Source organism: Abramis brama (assembly GCF_963993115.1).
Source record: "Abramis brama genome assembly, chromosome: 22".
Lineage (NCBI taxonomy): Eukaryota > Metazoa > Chordata > Actinopteri > Cypriniformes > Leuciscidae > Abramis > Abramis brama.
Genome location: NC_139984.1, coordinates 28,227,581 through 28,243,788, shown reverse-complemented (window position 1 = coordinate 28,243,788; position 16,208 = coordinate 28,227,581). Strand labels below are relative to the sequence as shown.

The 16,208-nt window shown below is 38.0% G+C and overlaps 2 protein-coding genes across 2 annotated transcripts; both read right to left on the bottom strand.

The window, feature by feature from the left end:
• Positions 1 to 868: 868 nt before the first annotated feature.
• Positions 869 to 5,686, bottom strand: LOC311073378 (protein-glutamine gamma-glutamyltransferase K-like). Its single transcript, XM_084099098.1, has 14 exons — positions 5,595 to 5,686; positions 5,180 to 5,268; positions 4,560 to 4,751; positions 4,186 to 4,437; positions 3,965 to 4,083; positions 3,691 to 3,798; positions 3,410 to 3,587; positions 3,179 to 3,317; positions 2,901 to 3,093; positions 2,659 to 2,812; positions 2,127 to 2,411; positions 1,813 to 1,973; positions 1,592 to 1,728; positions 869 to 1,448 (listed from the first exon to the last, which is right to left on the bottom strand). Coding segments are annotated over exons 1-14 (2,157 nt in total). The 5' UTR covers positions 5,597 to 5,686; the 3' UTR covers positions 869 to 1,300.
• A 3,329-nt stretch (positions 5,687 to 9,015) lies between these two features.
• Positions 9,016 to 15,861, bottom strand: LOC311072725 (protein-glutamine gamma-glutamyltransferase K-like). The gene is made up of 13 exons (XM_084097914.1): positions 14,104 to 15,861; positions 13,812 to 14,003; positions 13,469 to 13,720; positions 12,952 to 13,070; positions 12,684 to 12,791; positions 12,399 to 12,576; positions 12,168 to 12,306; positions 11,890 to 12,082; positions 11,637 to 11,790; positions 11,270 to 11,554; positions 9,918 to 10,078; positions 9,608 to 9,744; positions 9,016 to 9,307 (listed from the first exon to the last, which is right to left on the bottom strand). Exons 1-13 carry the CDS (start codon positions 14,231 to 14,233, stop codon positions 9,166 to 9,168), a joined length of 2,190 nt encoding a protein of 729 aa, XP_083954040.1. The 5' UTR covers positions 14,234 to 15,861; the 3' UTR covers positions 9,016 to 9,165.
• Positions 15,862 to 16,208: the final 347 nt, after the last annotated feature.

The following is a 16,208-nucleotide window of genomic DNA, read 5'->3' as shown; positions in this document are numbered from 1 at the left end:
ATAGAAAAAGAGATGATCAGAGCACAGTCTGCACATGCTGCTTGTTGAATTAGCCAGGCGGCTAAGACAGCGATTTATCACAACACATTAAAGAGCGCCAAATGGTATTTATGGTTTAATTTCTTTATAAATTTTGACAGAACTATACAACTGAGGCTTCAAATCTAAAGTAAAATGCACAATGGTTATTGCGATTTTTTTTCCAATTCCGCTTGGTGCCGCTAGTGGCGCTGAAATTATATACTTCACCTTTAAAATCCTGTCAGTTGCAGCAAGCAAAAGAAGACTGTGCCAGACCTGTCTATGTGCCAGACAAGTTGAATTTAAGGTAGTATACGAGCTTCCAATCAGCTGAAAACGTTCCTAACCTATTACACGAGGAGAGGGTTTAATCTCCAAATGTTATCATTTGTGAGCAGAATACGTTACAAAACTGACACGAGCTGCGCGCGCACCGCGACTTGGCTGATAAGAGAGGCGGGATTTTCAAAGGTGTGACAATTTTATTTAATGTCAAATTATAGTGATTTTTTGAAATTTATGAGAATATAAAAATAACGAAATAACATTTTCTCCACCACTGATGACAACTTTCATCGAATAACAATTTACCACAAATTGTACAATTGTCAGTCAGCTAGCGTGATGTGTAAAAGTTATGAAAAGCAATTCCATATACACTGTGAATGTGTTTATCTCATAATACTAATAATTGTAATAATAATTATACTTATATTGATCATTTAAATGTGTTTGTCTCTATCTGTTCCAATAATCTAAAAGAAAATAGATGCTACCTGTGTAAGAACATTACATTTTATGATGATGCTATATATTTATAATAAATCAGAATTTCACATCATAAACAGACATGATCCATTTAAAATATGTTTTATTAATGCTGCGACTGCACAGAGACAAGATTAACAATAAAGTGATTAAGAGAAAATAAGCCACAAGTTTCAAAGGTTTTCATTGACATTATTAGCATAAGGAAAAAAAAGCTTTTTTCATAATTCATTCATTTCAATTAGACATAATCATAATCTGCATTAGAAGGTATTACTAATCCCATATCCCAATACATAACTTAAAGAAGGGCAATCAGGATGTAAATCACAATATTTAGAAAACAAGTTCCAAGACCACAATCAATCTGTAACATTTGTCTTTAGTAGATGAAGTGAAACAGTGTTTGCAAATTATGTGAAACACACATTGGAAAATTTTACTGAAGCATTTAGTCATCAACACTTTCTTTTCCAATCAAAATTTCCTCTCTTTCGGTTATTCGATTGGTTTAACAGTGCTGTTTGACCTCAAGGTTGGTGAATCCATGCACCTGAGTGAGCTGAGGACAGTCGAATGAAGCCAGAAGTTTCTGGTGGCCGTGACACTTGGGAACAAACTTCTCTGTCAGGCACACAGTGGCATGTCCTGCGATGTCACTGAGAAAGAAAAAGGATTATTTAATATCACTATAATTTATATATTTTAAAATAATTGTATAGAATTAATTGGAGAATGCAAGAACAGAATAATGCAAAGAGTATTTATTATTTAATCGACCAATTCATTAAATTAATTATACCCATAGTTAACAACTCTGGGGTGCTTCAGTCCAAGTCCCACAAAGCGGAATACACTGTTCTTGAGGACACAAGGCAGTGGATTCTGGAAGGTGATTTTGACCGGCACTTCTTGACCCAGGACAGCATCACATATAGGCTGAGAAGAACCACAAACAAGACACAATTTAGCACTAAATTATTTCAGCTGATCAACAGAATAAGTTGAATACTTTAAACTCACAGCGAGAACTAGATCTGGAGTGCGCAGTCTGAAGCTGTACTGGGTGGCCAGAATCTGCTTAGTCTGAGCGACGTGTCCAAAGAGGTTGAGCATCAGTGGGGCGTGATCCACCAGGTGTTCCTTATACTCGTCATAACTCAGGGTCCATTCCATAGGTTTGCCTATTGTGGGAAAAGTGATATGCTTTCATTACAAATCTCTATTTTAAATAACTAACAGATTGTGTGCTAATTTGCATTATTAACTTTACACATAAGCTGCACCAGTAACTGTGTGGTCTCATGTATTTTAAATCAAACTTGATAATTTCTCACATTCAGAGGCCTTGAGCTCGATGCATGTCTGGTCTCTCTTCAGGAAGGCCTTCCTGACTCCAGTGTAGTACATGGCTGCGGCATGGCTGTGGAGGGTGACGCTACGAGGTGAGCTGCATTTGTTTTTTAGATTGATGCAAAGCACGGCATCTTTTCCCACACACAGTTTATCGTCCTTCAGGCTGACTTCACAGACAACATCCTCAGTGCAGGGCAGTGGGTATGTGCATCTCCTGGAGCCGTGACGAAGGGCTGTCTCCAAAGCAGCACACTTCTCTGAAGAACCTGATCAACGGAGGCAGGAGGAGGTGAATGTACAATTAAAATGATTGATTCTTGCTCCACTTTTACTATCCAGGTGTTTCTTTTTTTGGCCTTTCACCTCTTTATGAGAAAGACATGATAAGGAGTGTTATTGACTCAAACCTGATCCTCATAAGCACAATGGCTTAATGTGTCTGGAGCATGGGTTGCACCACATCGCTTACCAATTCAAATGTAAGTATTTTGTGGCATATGTATGGATTCTTACCCAGTGGGTGTTTGTAGAGGTTTGTGATATCTACACGTTGATCTGAGCCGACGGCCTTGGTGCTGATGCAGTGACCTACTACATCCTTCTCAACGTGGACGATACCAAATGTTCCATTACTTTCCCTCTGCCAGTAAACTTTATCACTGTTCACCTAGAACACAAGGAGACAAACAGGAATTATAAGTCATTGTATGTCAGTCTCTGTATGACAGAATGCTATATTAAAGGAATTAACGCACTTCTGCGAAAAGGAAGGGCACGTCATGCTTCAGGAAGGTCTGTCCACTGCGGATCGCAGCAACAGATGTTGGGCCGCAGCGGAAGAAGCCCTGGCTGGTCATTTGAGGAGTGGAATCAACCACCTGCCAACCTCCAAAACCAGATGGCAGGTCGGGACGAGCCATCCAGGCCTCATTCCACACGTGGTAGTTCCTACACGAAGAGAAGAAGAAAGACATTCACTTCATGCACTTTTAGAGGAACTTTAGGTGACATCACAAATGTTCACGATACTTACCAGATTGAATCACGGTTCATGTGATCAATCAGCTGAAATTTCTCATCCAAATAAACTTCACTTGTCAAACGAACGTCAGTATCATGAGCAGAACAGAAGTTTGAGACCGGACGAGTGGGAATGCCCAAACATCTCAACACTACGAGAAAGAGAAGAAGAATAAGTGCATTACATCTTCAATCCCTTTCTCAACCCTTATTTTCTCCTTGTCCATTCTGCCTGAACTCTTACGTGTGTTGGTGACTCCAGCGAAGGTCAAGCTCTGTCCATATTTGACAGGTACTCCTCCACATTTGTGGAACTGTTTCAGGATGGCACTGCTTCCGCACCAGGATGTAGGAGAAGTTCCGTCTCCATAGCAGTTTGACCAGTTACCCATCAACACACCACAGTCTTTGTTGGCAATAACCTTTTAAGTAGAGACGATTACATATGTACCATTTTTAGAACAGAGCAAATCAGACCGTTTTGTTTGGCTTTCCAACATAGATAGAAAGAAAATGAATACTCACCATGTCAGACACCCCTCTGGAAATGTTGATGGGACTTCCCCATCCTGTGCAAGGGGTACAACTCTTCTCCAGCACATATAAGCATGCAGCCAAGACTCCCTCCTCAAACTAAGATTCAGATGGCAGTTTGTAAATTGTGAAACATCTGGAATGCTATCTTTTGTAATGTTTTTTCTTGTAACACACAGTCCCCTTTGAAATCAATGGTTAGAGTCTCCCTGACATACCGTAAACTTGTGTGTAGGCACTTTTAACTCTCAAGTTTAACACTTACTTGGCCAAAGTTCCATGTCCTGCAGCCAATCTGCTGTTTAGTTCCATAGTAGATTCTGCCCATGTCGTTCAGCACATACTCGACTCTCTCCGTCTCTTCATGCAGGTACACGCAGTCATCTGAGAACAGAGAATATTCATAATGTTTTAATCGTGCTTTCTTTCTTTCCGCATTCAATTTAATCTTCATATAATCAGGTTTCAGTGTAATGAAACACGTACCTTTACACCAGGGGTTGAACAGCATGTAAATGTCATTTTCAGGAACACATGGTGTAGTGAATCTTCCTCCTGTAGAGTGAGTCACGACACTGAATTGGTATCGTCCAACGCAAGCAGTCGGAAGAGAGTGCACACACAGTTTGAGTCGGTTTTGGCTCTTTTCGACAATCTTTGCTCCCCAGCAGTCTTTCTTGAATTCTTCCACTATTGGAACGACCACATGAGTGCCGTCTCGGATGGATGCGATATGACCTGTAAAGCACACAGAAGAACAAGTGATTCCAGTGAGGGTAGAAATGCATGTTCCTCCTCAACATATATGGTATCTGCATGTCCTATATTGTCACCCACGCACAGGTCATACAGTAACTAACCAAGTTTCAGCTCCAGGTGGAGTTTGTCACAACTTGGATTGAAAGGACGGCACAGATCAACCCACATATTGAAGCACTGTCCTCTGCGGACGATGAGGTGATCATCAAGGAAACAATGTGTGTGATGCTCCTGACGATTCTGTCCGGTCCTGCACTTGATAAGATCGACTTTACTCACCCGGAGGAGAGTTTCTGAGAAAACGAAAAAAGCAGAAGACAGTTCATTAAATATCAAACAGATCATTCATTGTGTTATTACAACAACACATTTCCCATCATGCATTGCAGGACAACGATCTACGACTCTTACGATCACCTCCACCTTCTCGCTTGATTGTGCAATCTTCCACACACTCCTTGATGACAACTTCCTTAGTCTCATAATCACGGCATGGAGTGATAGTTGCAATGTTTAGTGTATGGAGTAGCGCAAGGGTTAACACATGGGTTCACCTATGGCTTTACACAAGGATTTGTGCATGGGTTCACGTATGTATTTACGCATGGATTCACATGAACATTTGCGCATGAGTTTACACAGAGATTTGTGCAACTGTTAGCATAAGGGTTTGCACATGGGTTAACACTACGGTTGGTGTAGACCGGTGCGCAGCATGCACCTTTACAGCTGTCATCCTCCTGCAGTTTGAACTCTGGGAAACGGCCGAGGGTGCAGAGGTTTTGGCATTGGTTGTTTGCAAACGGCATCCTGTCAGAAAAAAAACAATGATTGTGAAGAATGAATTAAAAGATAGATTAAGATTAAGATCATCACTTGTTTGCACAAGTCCAGGTGGATCATTCATAACTAACGTCTGTTGAATCCTTTCTGATGTATTCACCTAAATATTAAATCTATGAGCATTCAAATCATCAAGTCATGTTTCTAGAACTCAAGCTGCATTTACTAGACAGCAAGGTAAATCATCTTAACCTTTTACTTTTGGTGGGTTATTAAGGGTCCAGAAAACAATTAATAAGTACAAAATAAAATCAGATAAGAAGCCTGAAGTGAAGTCAAAGTTGATTACTTACATGTTTTAGTCCTTGTCCTTGTTTAAGAGAAACTGAACCGGGAACTTGGTTTACTGAAGCAAGTGAACAGTGAGTCCTGCTTTAACCAGCTCTTCTTTCCACTGCAGCTCTGGATATATATACTTCATGTCCATCTCCACCCATTCCACATCTCTTGTGATAAAGAAGATAGGATTTTGGGTGAGTGACATGATAATTTGAATGTTTTTTTTGCAGGGATTTAAGTCCAATTAATATCTTAGTTTAATTGTTCTGTACTGATAGAGATCAAGAAATCCTAGAGTAAGGAGAAAATGCTCATTTATAATGACCAAATGCCAATGCCAAACTAGTCATGGCAAGGTTACAGGTGTGATTACCAGATCATGCATTAGTTTTACTTATATTTTAAATGATAAAATGTTTAAAAATGTAATTAACCAGAATTTAAGTAGTTTATTATTTCTGTATATTTCTTTCTTAAAGGGATAGTTCACTTTGAAATTAAATTTTGGTATGTTTTAGCTTACCTCAAGGGCATCCAAGATGTAGGTGTCTTTGTTTCCGCAGTAGTTTCAATTTTGATATTTTTAGGTCAAACCGTTCTTGTCTGTCAGTCATATAATGCAGGTCTATGGTCACCACCTCAAAGAGCATGCACAGAGAAGTCCAAATTAAACAATTCCCCATCGTAAGTACACATTGATGGCCTAAGACACGAAATGAGCGGTTTGTGTGAGAAAACAAACAGTATTTATATCGTTTTTACCTCTTGTACACAGCCACGTCCAAGTGATCTGAGGGCGCGGCGCTTGCGCAGACTAAGCCAGAACGCGTGCACACGTCACACACCAGGAAGCGCGCGCGCCCTCTGATCACTTGGACGTGGCTGTAAATACTGTACGATATAAATACTGTTTTCTCACACAAACCGCTCGTTTCATGTCTTAGGCCATCAATGTGTACTTATGATGGGGAATTGTTTAATTTGGACTTCTCTGTGCATGCTCTTTGAGGTGGTGACCATAGACCTGCATTATATGACTGACAGACAAGAACGGTTTGACCTAAAAATATCAAAATTGAAACTACTGTGGAAACAAAGACACCTACATCTTGGATGCCCTTGAGGTAAGCTAAAACATACCAAAATTTAATTTCAAAGTGAACTATGCCTTTAATTAACATTCTCTCAGATATGTTTTGTGGAAATTAAATTAAATGAAATTGAATTGTCTGACACTGATTACAGAACCAAAGCTAAGTAAAATTTTGTTGTTATTTTTAAATTATATACAATTTAGGTAAAAATAGACATGTCGTTGTTGGAAAATATTCTCTTTGATTCTAACTACAGAAACAGCTGCTACCTGAAGTTATAATATTTATATTTGTTTTGCAAAACAGTCATAGCCATTTCACACCTAGTTTTACTAGGGCACATTGTACATTGCTTTGCAATTGTCATAGAGTTTATGTGTTTCTAACATAAACAAAACTGCATAGCAATGATAATAATTAAATATGACACATTTGTGTTGTATGTGGCATTAATTAGGGCAGTAAAACCATGTCAATGCTAACTGAACATATAAGTCATCACATTGTGCTTTAAATTGTGCATCTTCGTTTTTAAAATCACTTCATGTAAAATAGTTAATGTTCATTTACTTTATTCTTGTGAACAAGTATAACAGGTTCTGATGTCAACAGCTACATAACAAGGAGATTTTGTGATAATACTGGTGCTTAGTTGTTTGAGTATATGAGAATAATACGATAATGCACATAAGTAAAAAGATATTCAGTGAAAAAGAATAACTGGTTCCTAAGTAATTAAATAAGGATGTAGGTGATGGATTCAATTCTGTGAACAGATACAGAGATTAAAATTCTCTCATCATGCAGATCTGTAAAGTAAGCACACTACAATTAGGGGTGTGAGTTATACAAAACCAGTGTTCTTGATGGAGAGCAGGAAGTATATTTTCCCAGCACATAATAGATTTGCAGATCAGCTTGTGATTAATACATTAACATAACCATGTCTTTACCCAAAAGAGAGTAATATTTTCCCATCAGACAGCTACCTCTACCTTTATAAGCATTCATTTTTTTATGTCTTAAAAAGCCAAAGGTTAGGCTTTTGATCAGTAGAGAGTAGAGCGTGTTTTTTTGTAGATGAGTATTTGCTAAAGTTTGCTTTATATTTAATTTGTTGTTATTACTTTAAGTTGGGTCACTAGTGAAAATGCTTCAATTTAAGATTGTTCTCATTAAACGTAGATATTTTCATTGCAAATGATATGATCAGTAAAAGTTGAATAAAATTAGAACTGGAAAAGAAAATGTTTACACAGAATGTACACATAATCACGTACACATAATCACTCTTTGACGGTGTGATTACAACGTTCAGTGAGTCACTGATAATGCAGACATGCTGGTGCTGAGCCAGAGACGGACATGCTCAATGCTTTTCGTATATCACAACTATTCAGTGTTTTTAACCACATAATATTTATATTAGGTTTCAGACATTTAAATAGACATTTATAGTTTGTTACAAATTCCATAAACTGATGGAAGCTACAATAATAATCCTTTCAATTATAATTTGACAAAGTGTTTTATTCATATCAGATATGCATTGTGTATAAAACTAAAAAGTTTACTCTATTTTTCTTCCATTTCAAATCACCGGCCACTAATGTATTTCAGGAGAAATGGATGAATTTACGTGATGTAAATCCGACAAATGCACTTCTCTGAATTGTAGTGCAAATTAACATGGCGGCACCCACTGCATGTCATAGATCAAGTGTTTAAATGACAAAACACATTCACTTCCACATATTTCATAATTGGAATATATTATAATAGTTCATGATATAATTAACAAATGTGTGAAAAAAAAACTAAATAAAAGCGATGTTCCAATATAATGTTCTAAAATAAAAATAAAAACTCACACTGGGGGCTCATCTAGAATATAGAGCCAATAGAATATATATCATCTGAAACACTTGGATACATGTATGTGAATGACTCAAATTTGGATGCCTACACTCAAGTAAACTTGCACACACCTATAGTCCAACCCACTGATTATACACACCCGCTGCAAATGACACGTGGAGATGGGTGTGTTTATATATACATATACATTTATTATAATCTGAATGTTATTGCTACACACAATAGGCATAGCTTTCATAATGGATGTTTGACAATTCAACAACTCCATTTTGAATGTTGGTCCAGATTATTATTATTACCCAGAAGTACTACAGACTTATCATAATCACACATCAAAGTGAATAAATTATCGACATTGTTCTTAATGCTGAGGCAGCACATAATTAACAAAATGGATAATAATAATTAAGGAAATATTCACCATAACAACAACCAAAAATATACAAGTTTTTAAAGGTTTTTATTCAGAATTAATTTTTTTATTTTTCATGACAAGATGAAAAAATGTCAGGCATAAAACACCCTGAGTGCAATCTCCTCTGAGATCATGATCAACAAGTTTACAGTTCAAAGAAATAACCATATCTTCTCTTTAGTTGATTGAAGTACTTTTTCACTGTTTAACAGTAATGTTGGCAACACCATGCACTTGATTGAGTTGAGGACAGTCGAGGGACGCCAGTAGTTTCTGTGCGCCATGTCGCACTGGAATAAATGTCTCTGTCAGGTTCACTGTGGCCAGGCTTGCAATATCACTGAGAAAAAGAGAATTATTACATACTAAAACTATATAGCAACACATATTACATCTCCTAATACAATTGTATCATAACAATAAAAAAATTTAATATAATTAATCCAACACAAGCTCCTGGCAATTCACAACTATTTTATATTTTGGCAAATTGATGGCTAATTCGTTCTGTCTTGTATATCAAGATATGTTTAAGAGTTTTTTTAATGTGTACTTTTTTCTAACACCACACAAATTCATATTAAATCATCACCTTGTAAAGTAGTTGTTTTCCTCTGAGATTGGGTTAAATTTATCTTACCCATAGCTAACAATTCTGGAATGCTGCAGTCCCAGACCCTCAATACGGAATATCACATTCTTTAGGACACAAGGCAGTGGATTCTGGAATGTGATTTTGACTGGCACTTCTTGACCCAGGACAGCATCACATACAGGCTTAAAGGTAAACAATTTATTGAATGTATTTTAAGTTTATGAACCATAAAATTTACATTAAGACATTCATGTAAAATCCATGGCGAGTTCCCACCAATAATCATGTAACCCTTATCTTCTAGGCCATCACCAACCCATAAAGAAATAAAAAACAGAGAATCTGCTGGACTCACAGTTATAACTAGATCTGGAGTGCGCAGTCTGAAGTGGAACTGCGTGGCCAGAATCTGCTTGGTCTGAGCGACGTGTCCAAAGAGATGGAGCATCAAGGCCGCCTGATCCACCAGGTGTTCCTTATACTCGTCATATCGCAGGGTCCACGGTAGAGTCTGGACTATAGAATGAAAAGAGATAAACAAGTCTCCTTTTAAAAAAGTTGCATGCTACATCTACATACAATCTAGATACATTTGAAAACGGCGTTTTCGTTTCAAGACACCACACTAAACGTTTCCATCCACACTAGCATTTTAAGTGTTCCAAAAGTTTCTTGTCCTCACTGAAATTTTAAAGGAATAATTCCCTTCAAAATGAAAATTCTGTCATCATTTACTCCCCCTCAAGTTTCTTTCTTCTGCTGAACACAAAAGAAGATATTTTGAAGAATGTTGGTAACCAAACAGTTGATGTACCCCATTGTACCCATCCAAAAAATTTGATGGAAGTCAATGGGGTACATCAACTGTTTGGTCACCGACATTCTTCAAAATATCTTCTTTTGTGTTCAGCGGAAGAAAGAAATTCAAACAGGTTTGGAACAACTTGAGGGTGAGTAAATGATGACAGAATTTTCATTTTGAAGTGAACTATTCTTTTAAATCATATTACTATGTATGCGTAAAATGTAATAAAAACTAGCTGAGATGATACCGAGAGACCAGACATAATTGAGTTCTCACACTATTCTTCTGGCACCATCATTTTAGTACTATCCCAACAGTAAGAGGTGCATCCAGGTCGCATTCAGTCGCCATTCCATGTGTGGTTTATAGCAATTGTGAGTAAATCTTCTGTCATCTTTGCAGGAATGTAATATAAAGAACATTTATCTTTAGCAACACTGTGCATGTTGCCATCACTTTATCTATTTTGGAGAGCGTCTTCATGAAGCTCAGTACAGAAACGCTGTCTCAGTGTGGACGGAACACCAAAACAGAGAGAAAAAGATGTGTTTTCAAATGAATCTGTATTAGTGTTGTCAAAAGTACCGACTTCGGTACCTAGTCGGTACTGAAATTAAAAAAATGTGACGCTTTGAGCGCTGTTGAGCGGAAACGTAACTGGAATCGTACAGCTGATCATTGTAGCCAATCACAGACATATCCAATGAGCGCCCGAGTACAATGGCCAATCAGAGGTGTTTACGATTCCACTCAACAGTGCTCAAAGCATCACAATTTTCAAATTTCAGTACCGACTTGGTAACAAAGTCGGTACTTTTGACAACACTAATCTGTATTAATGTAGAAGTATCTGCAATCTTTCTCATATAATACAGGGTTGATTTCAATCTTTTATCACTGACCTTCACTGGCCTTCAGCTCAATGTTCACTTGGCTCTTCCTCACTAAAGCATTATGGACTCCGGTGTAGTATGTGGCTGCCTCTTGACTGTAGAGGGTGATGGTACGAGGCGAGTTGCATTTATTCTGCAAAATGATGGAAAGCACAGCGTCCTTGCCTACACATGGTCCTTCCCCATGCATGCTGACTTTGACGGTCACATCTTCCGCGCAGGGCAATTGGTATGTACATCGCTTGGATCCATGACGAATAGCTGTTTCTATAGCAGTATGCTCTTCATCCGAACCTGATAAATGTTAATAAAGTCGACATTTAACTTCAAGACATTTCCCAAGTGTGACTGTTACCATACTGAGATGTGTTTTCACCTCGTGGATGTTTGTAGAGGTGAGTGATATCAAAGCGTTTGTCTGAGCCGACGGCCTTGGTGCTGATGCAGTGACCCACAGCACTTTTCTCAACGTGGACAACACTAAAGGTCCCATCACATCTCCGCTGCCAGTATACTCTATCATTGTTCACCTAGAACATGAGAAACATTACTAATGTAGCATATATTGCATTTATGTGAGAGAGAACCATTTAAAGCGTTTATGTTAGAATGTAAAGGAATTAACACACTTCTGCGAAAATGAAGGGCACGTCATGCTTCAGGAAGGTCTGTCCACTGCGGATCGCAGCAACAGATGTTGGGCCGCAGCGGAAGAAGCCCTGGCTGGTCATTTGAGGAGTGGAATCAACCACCTGCCAACCTCCAAAACCAGATGGCAGGTCGGGACGAGCCATCCAGGCCTCATTCCACACGTGGTAGTTCCTACACGAAGAGAAGAAGAAAGACATTCACTTCATGCACTTTCAGAGGAACTTTAGGTGACATCACAAATGTTCTCGATACTTACCAGATTGAATCACGGTTCATGTGATCAATCAGCTGAAATTTCTCATCAAAATAAACGTCACTTGTCAAACGAACATCAGTATCATGAGCAGAACAAAAGTTTGAGACCGGACGAACAGGAATGCCTAAACATCTCAACACTACGAGAAAGAGAAGAAGAATAAGTGCATTACATCTTCAATCCCTTTCTCAACCCTTATTTTCTCCTTGTCCATTCTGCCTGAACTCTTACGTGTGTTGGTGACTCCAGCGAAGGTCAAGCTCTGTCCATATTTCACAGGTATTCCTCCACATTTGTGGAACTGTTTCAGGATGGCACTGCTTCCGCACCAGGATGTAGGAGAAGTTCCGTCTCCATAGCAGTTTGACCAGTTACCCATCAACACACCACAGTCTTTGTTGGCAATAACCTGTTAAGGAGAGACGATTGAAAATGTTGTGTTTTTTGCAAAACAGAGCACATCAGACAGTTTGTTAAGCTTTCCAGCTACAAATGGGAAAGAAAATGAATACTCACCATGTCTGACACCACTCTGGAGATGTTGATGGGGCTTCTCCATCCTGAGCAAGGGGTACAACTCTTCTCCAGCACAAACATACATGCAGCTAAGACTCCCTCCTCAAACTACATAACACAGATCAGAGAGAAAAAAAATTGAGATTGAGAAACATTTCATCCAGTTAACCAGTTATTCTGGTAATAGTTTACAAAATCTCAGGCTTTCTACACAAATCTCAGGCTTGAGTTTTGTAATACTGTATATGAATTAAAGTTTAACTCTTACTTGACCAAAGTTCCATGTCCTGCAGCCAATCTGCTGTTTAGTCCCATAGTAGATTCTGCCCATGTCATTCAGCACATGCTCAACTCTCTCCGAGTCGTTATCCAAGTACACATAGTCATCTGATAAAGTGAGAAGAGAAAGTTTAATTTTAACTGAAGAGTTACACCATGTCTACACTGGAAGTGAACGGTGCGATGTGACGCAACTAAAGACAATATAACCCATTTTAATCAGTGGTGTTGTCTACACTGGATGCGACCGACTCAACAAATCCCGACAGTAAACTGATGCCTTGTTCTATATATGACGTACTCCATCACTCATGATACTTCTCATAGAAGGGAAAAATTTGCAATAGTCGCTTTGTCACGTCCAGTGTAGACAGTTTTTAGCTGTTGCGACGCGATGCAACACGGTGTTACAGTATATTTAAAAGTGCTTTCTATTTGTACTTCTCTGCTTAAAAGCTTGTCAGCATACGTGTGTTTGAGTTTCAGATGTGTAATAAAACGCGTACCTTTACACCAGGGGTTGAACAGCATGTAAATGTCATTTTCAGGAACACATGGTGTAGTGAATCTTCCTCCTGTAGAGTGAGTCACGACACTGAGTTGGTATCGTCCAATGCAAGCAGTCGGAACAGAGTGCACACACAGTTTGATTCGGTTTTGGCCCTTTTCGACAATCTTTGCCCCCCAGCAGTCTTTCTTGAATTCTTCCACTATTGGAACAATCACATAAGTGCCGTCCCGGATGGATGGGATATGACCTGTAAAGCACACAGAAGAACAGGTGATTCCAGTGAGCGTAGAAATAATAAACTTTTTGTCATGTGGTTGTTGAAGAAGGCTATAACTGACCAAGTATCAGCTCCAGATGAAGTTTGTCTCTATTCGGAATAAAAGCTCGTGTCAGCTCAACCCATATCTGGAAACACTGTCCTCTACGGATGATGAGGTGATCACTCTCATAATAATTTGTGCGATGCTCCAGTCGATTTTGTCCTTTTCTGCCTTTAAGGAGGTCAATAGAGCACACCTGCAGCACTGCATCTGAGAACAAGCAAGAGCAAAAAACAATCAGATAAAGAAAAATAAAATTAGAAATTTCATTCCCAGTAGCAGTGCAGTCAGAAGAGTTTGAAGCGCTCACCATGACTTCCACATGCTTGTATGCCTTTGGAATCACCGCACTGGCTGATATTGCAAACTGACTGGCTGCGTTCCCCTTCCCGCTTTTCCAATTCCAGTTTGGTTCCAGTGCAAATATTTTCACAAGACATACTTCAAAGGTGAGAGAGCGAATGGACACATTATAAAACAAAGCTGTCATCTTAGATGGTTAATCGTTCAAAATAAATGGCTTCTACAATTGTTTGTTTTTTTTTAGAAGATGGCAGTCTTATTCTATGAGAATATAGAATAAAAATCTGAAAAATAAAGTATAACTTTTGACTGGTACTTTATTCCTTTTCTTACCTGATCTTATATAAAATGCTAGTTTTCTAAATGCAATGATTATATACTAAATAAAACCAGGTCCCAATCTTAAAATAATGTGTTGATACTTACATGTTAGAAGTCCTTGTCTATGAATGTGACTTGTATCTCTTTATTTACAGAGTAATCAGAATAATTGTTCTCGGAGAGCTCAGGATGTGAAAGTAAGTCTTTCTGGGATGAACTACTGTTGCTTCAATGTGTTTCTCTGCTACACACTGGTATATAATGACCTACGCTCCACCCGAACTGCCTATAGTGTGTGAAAAAAAATTATCTTCATGGTGAGTCACACTTTTTTTTTCTTAAAATCTATCTTTTACAAGAGTCTTTTCTAAATCTTATCTCTTTTTTTTTTCAGACCAAGCAGATAATTACGCAATTTTCACATACAAAGTTAATACAGGTAATGTGGGACACTATTTTGTCAGTGGCATTGTTTTTAAAAATATGATCCAAATGGCTACATTAAATATCACGTCATAGTAGTTTAGGATAAACTTAATGCTGCTTTTTAGTAATGAAAGAATCTACACATACTGTACTGATTGAGATTAAGTGACCTACTTGTATTCGCCCTACTGTACCGTAGGAGGCACCTAATACCTACTTTTTCCACCCGTAATTTATATTGGTCAGATGAAAAGCCTTAAGATTAAAACTTGGTGACTGATACTACATTTAATCACGTGCAAATATTCGTTTATTCTCTCAGAGATTGCAGTCTGGTTCATTCTGTTGCACAGTAAAACCACAAATTGCAATGTTGCTACTAAATTCTGCTTCTCAAACTACCACTAAAATATAAAATTAACGAAAATTATAATTTTTTACAATATTTTAATGCCAGCTATGCAAGATTATGAATCAAATCAAATCAAATCAAGTATATTTGTATAGCGCTTTTCACAATACAGATTGTATCAAAGCAGCTTCACAGTATTAAATTAAAATAATACAACAAAGTTTGTTTCTAGTGGAATTTATTGATTGATAGAATAAAATTAAATATCCCCAAAATATCCCCAACTGAGCAAGCCAAAAGCCAAAGGCAGAATATGGACACCAAACTAAAGGAGTTGCCTTTTTCACAAGCTGTGAAAGACTTAACATTTGTGTCAATCTCTGAGCTGTGTTTTTAAATTTTTAATTGATGTCAATTATATAAACCATGTCAATTATTTTTTTAATAAAAAAATGATTGACCATTTGTTGCAAAGTCCCACTTGAGGGCTCAGCCAATCATCATATAGAGAAGACAGGCATAATATATTATGTTACAACACTGTTTTGTATTGTGTTATTTTCTACCAAATACATCAACTTTGAAGGACAAAACAGGTGAAAATGAGGCTGTGAGGGATAGACTTACAGTCTTTACAATGGCACACACTGTATAGAGATCCTAGATCACATCATTTTCGCAACTTTTAAAACTAGAGGGGGGGGGGATGGGGGGGGGGGGCAATAAGGTCTATTGAACAGGAGTTTTTGTGTGATGTCAAAGCAGACCTGGTGATAACAAAGTTGATGTACATACTAAAGCTATAAATGAATAGCCCTGAGATCCTTTTAGAAAAAAATCCCAACACTGTGCGCATCTAAACTTTAAGGTATGATGTAGGACACAGTATGAAAACAAGTGCAAATAGTAAATGGATAAATGAACAGGCATAATATAGATCTGAAATTAGTTCATTATGCTTTCAAAACAAAGGTTGCACAAAATAATGAACATCATGCATGCACACAGCTCGT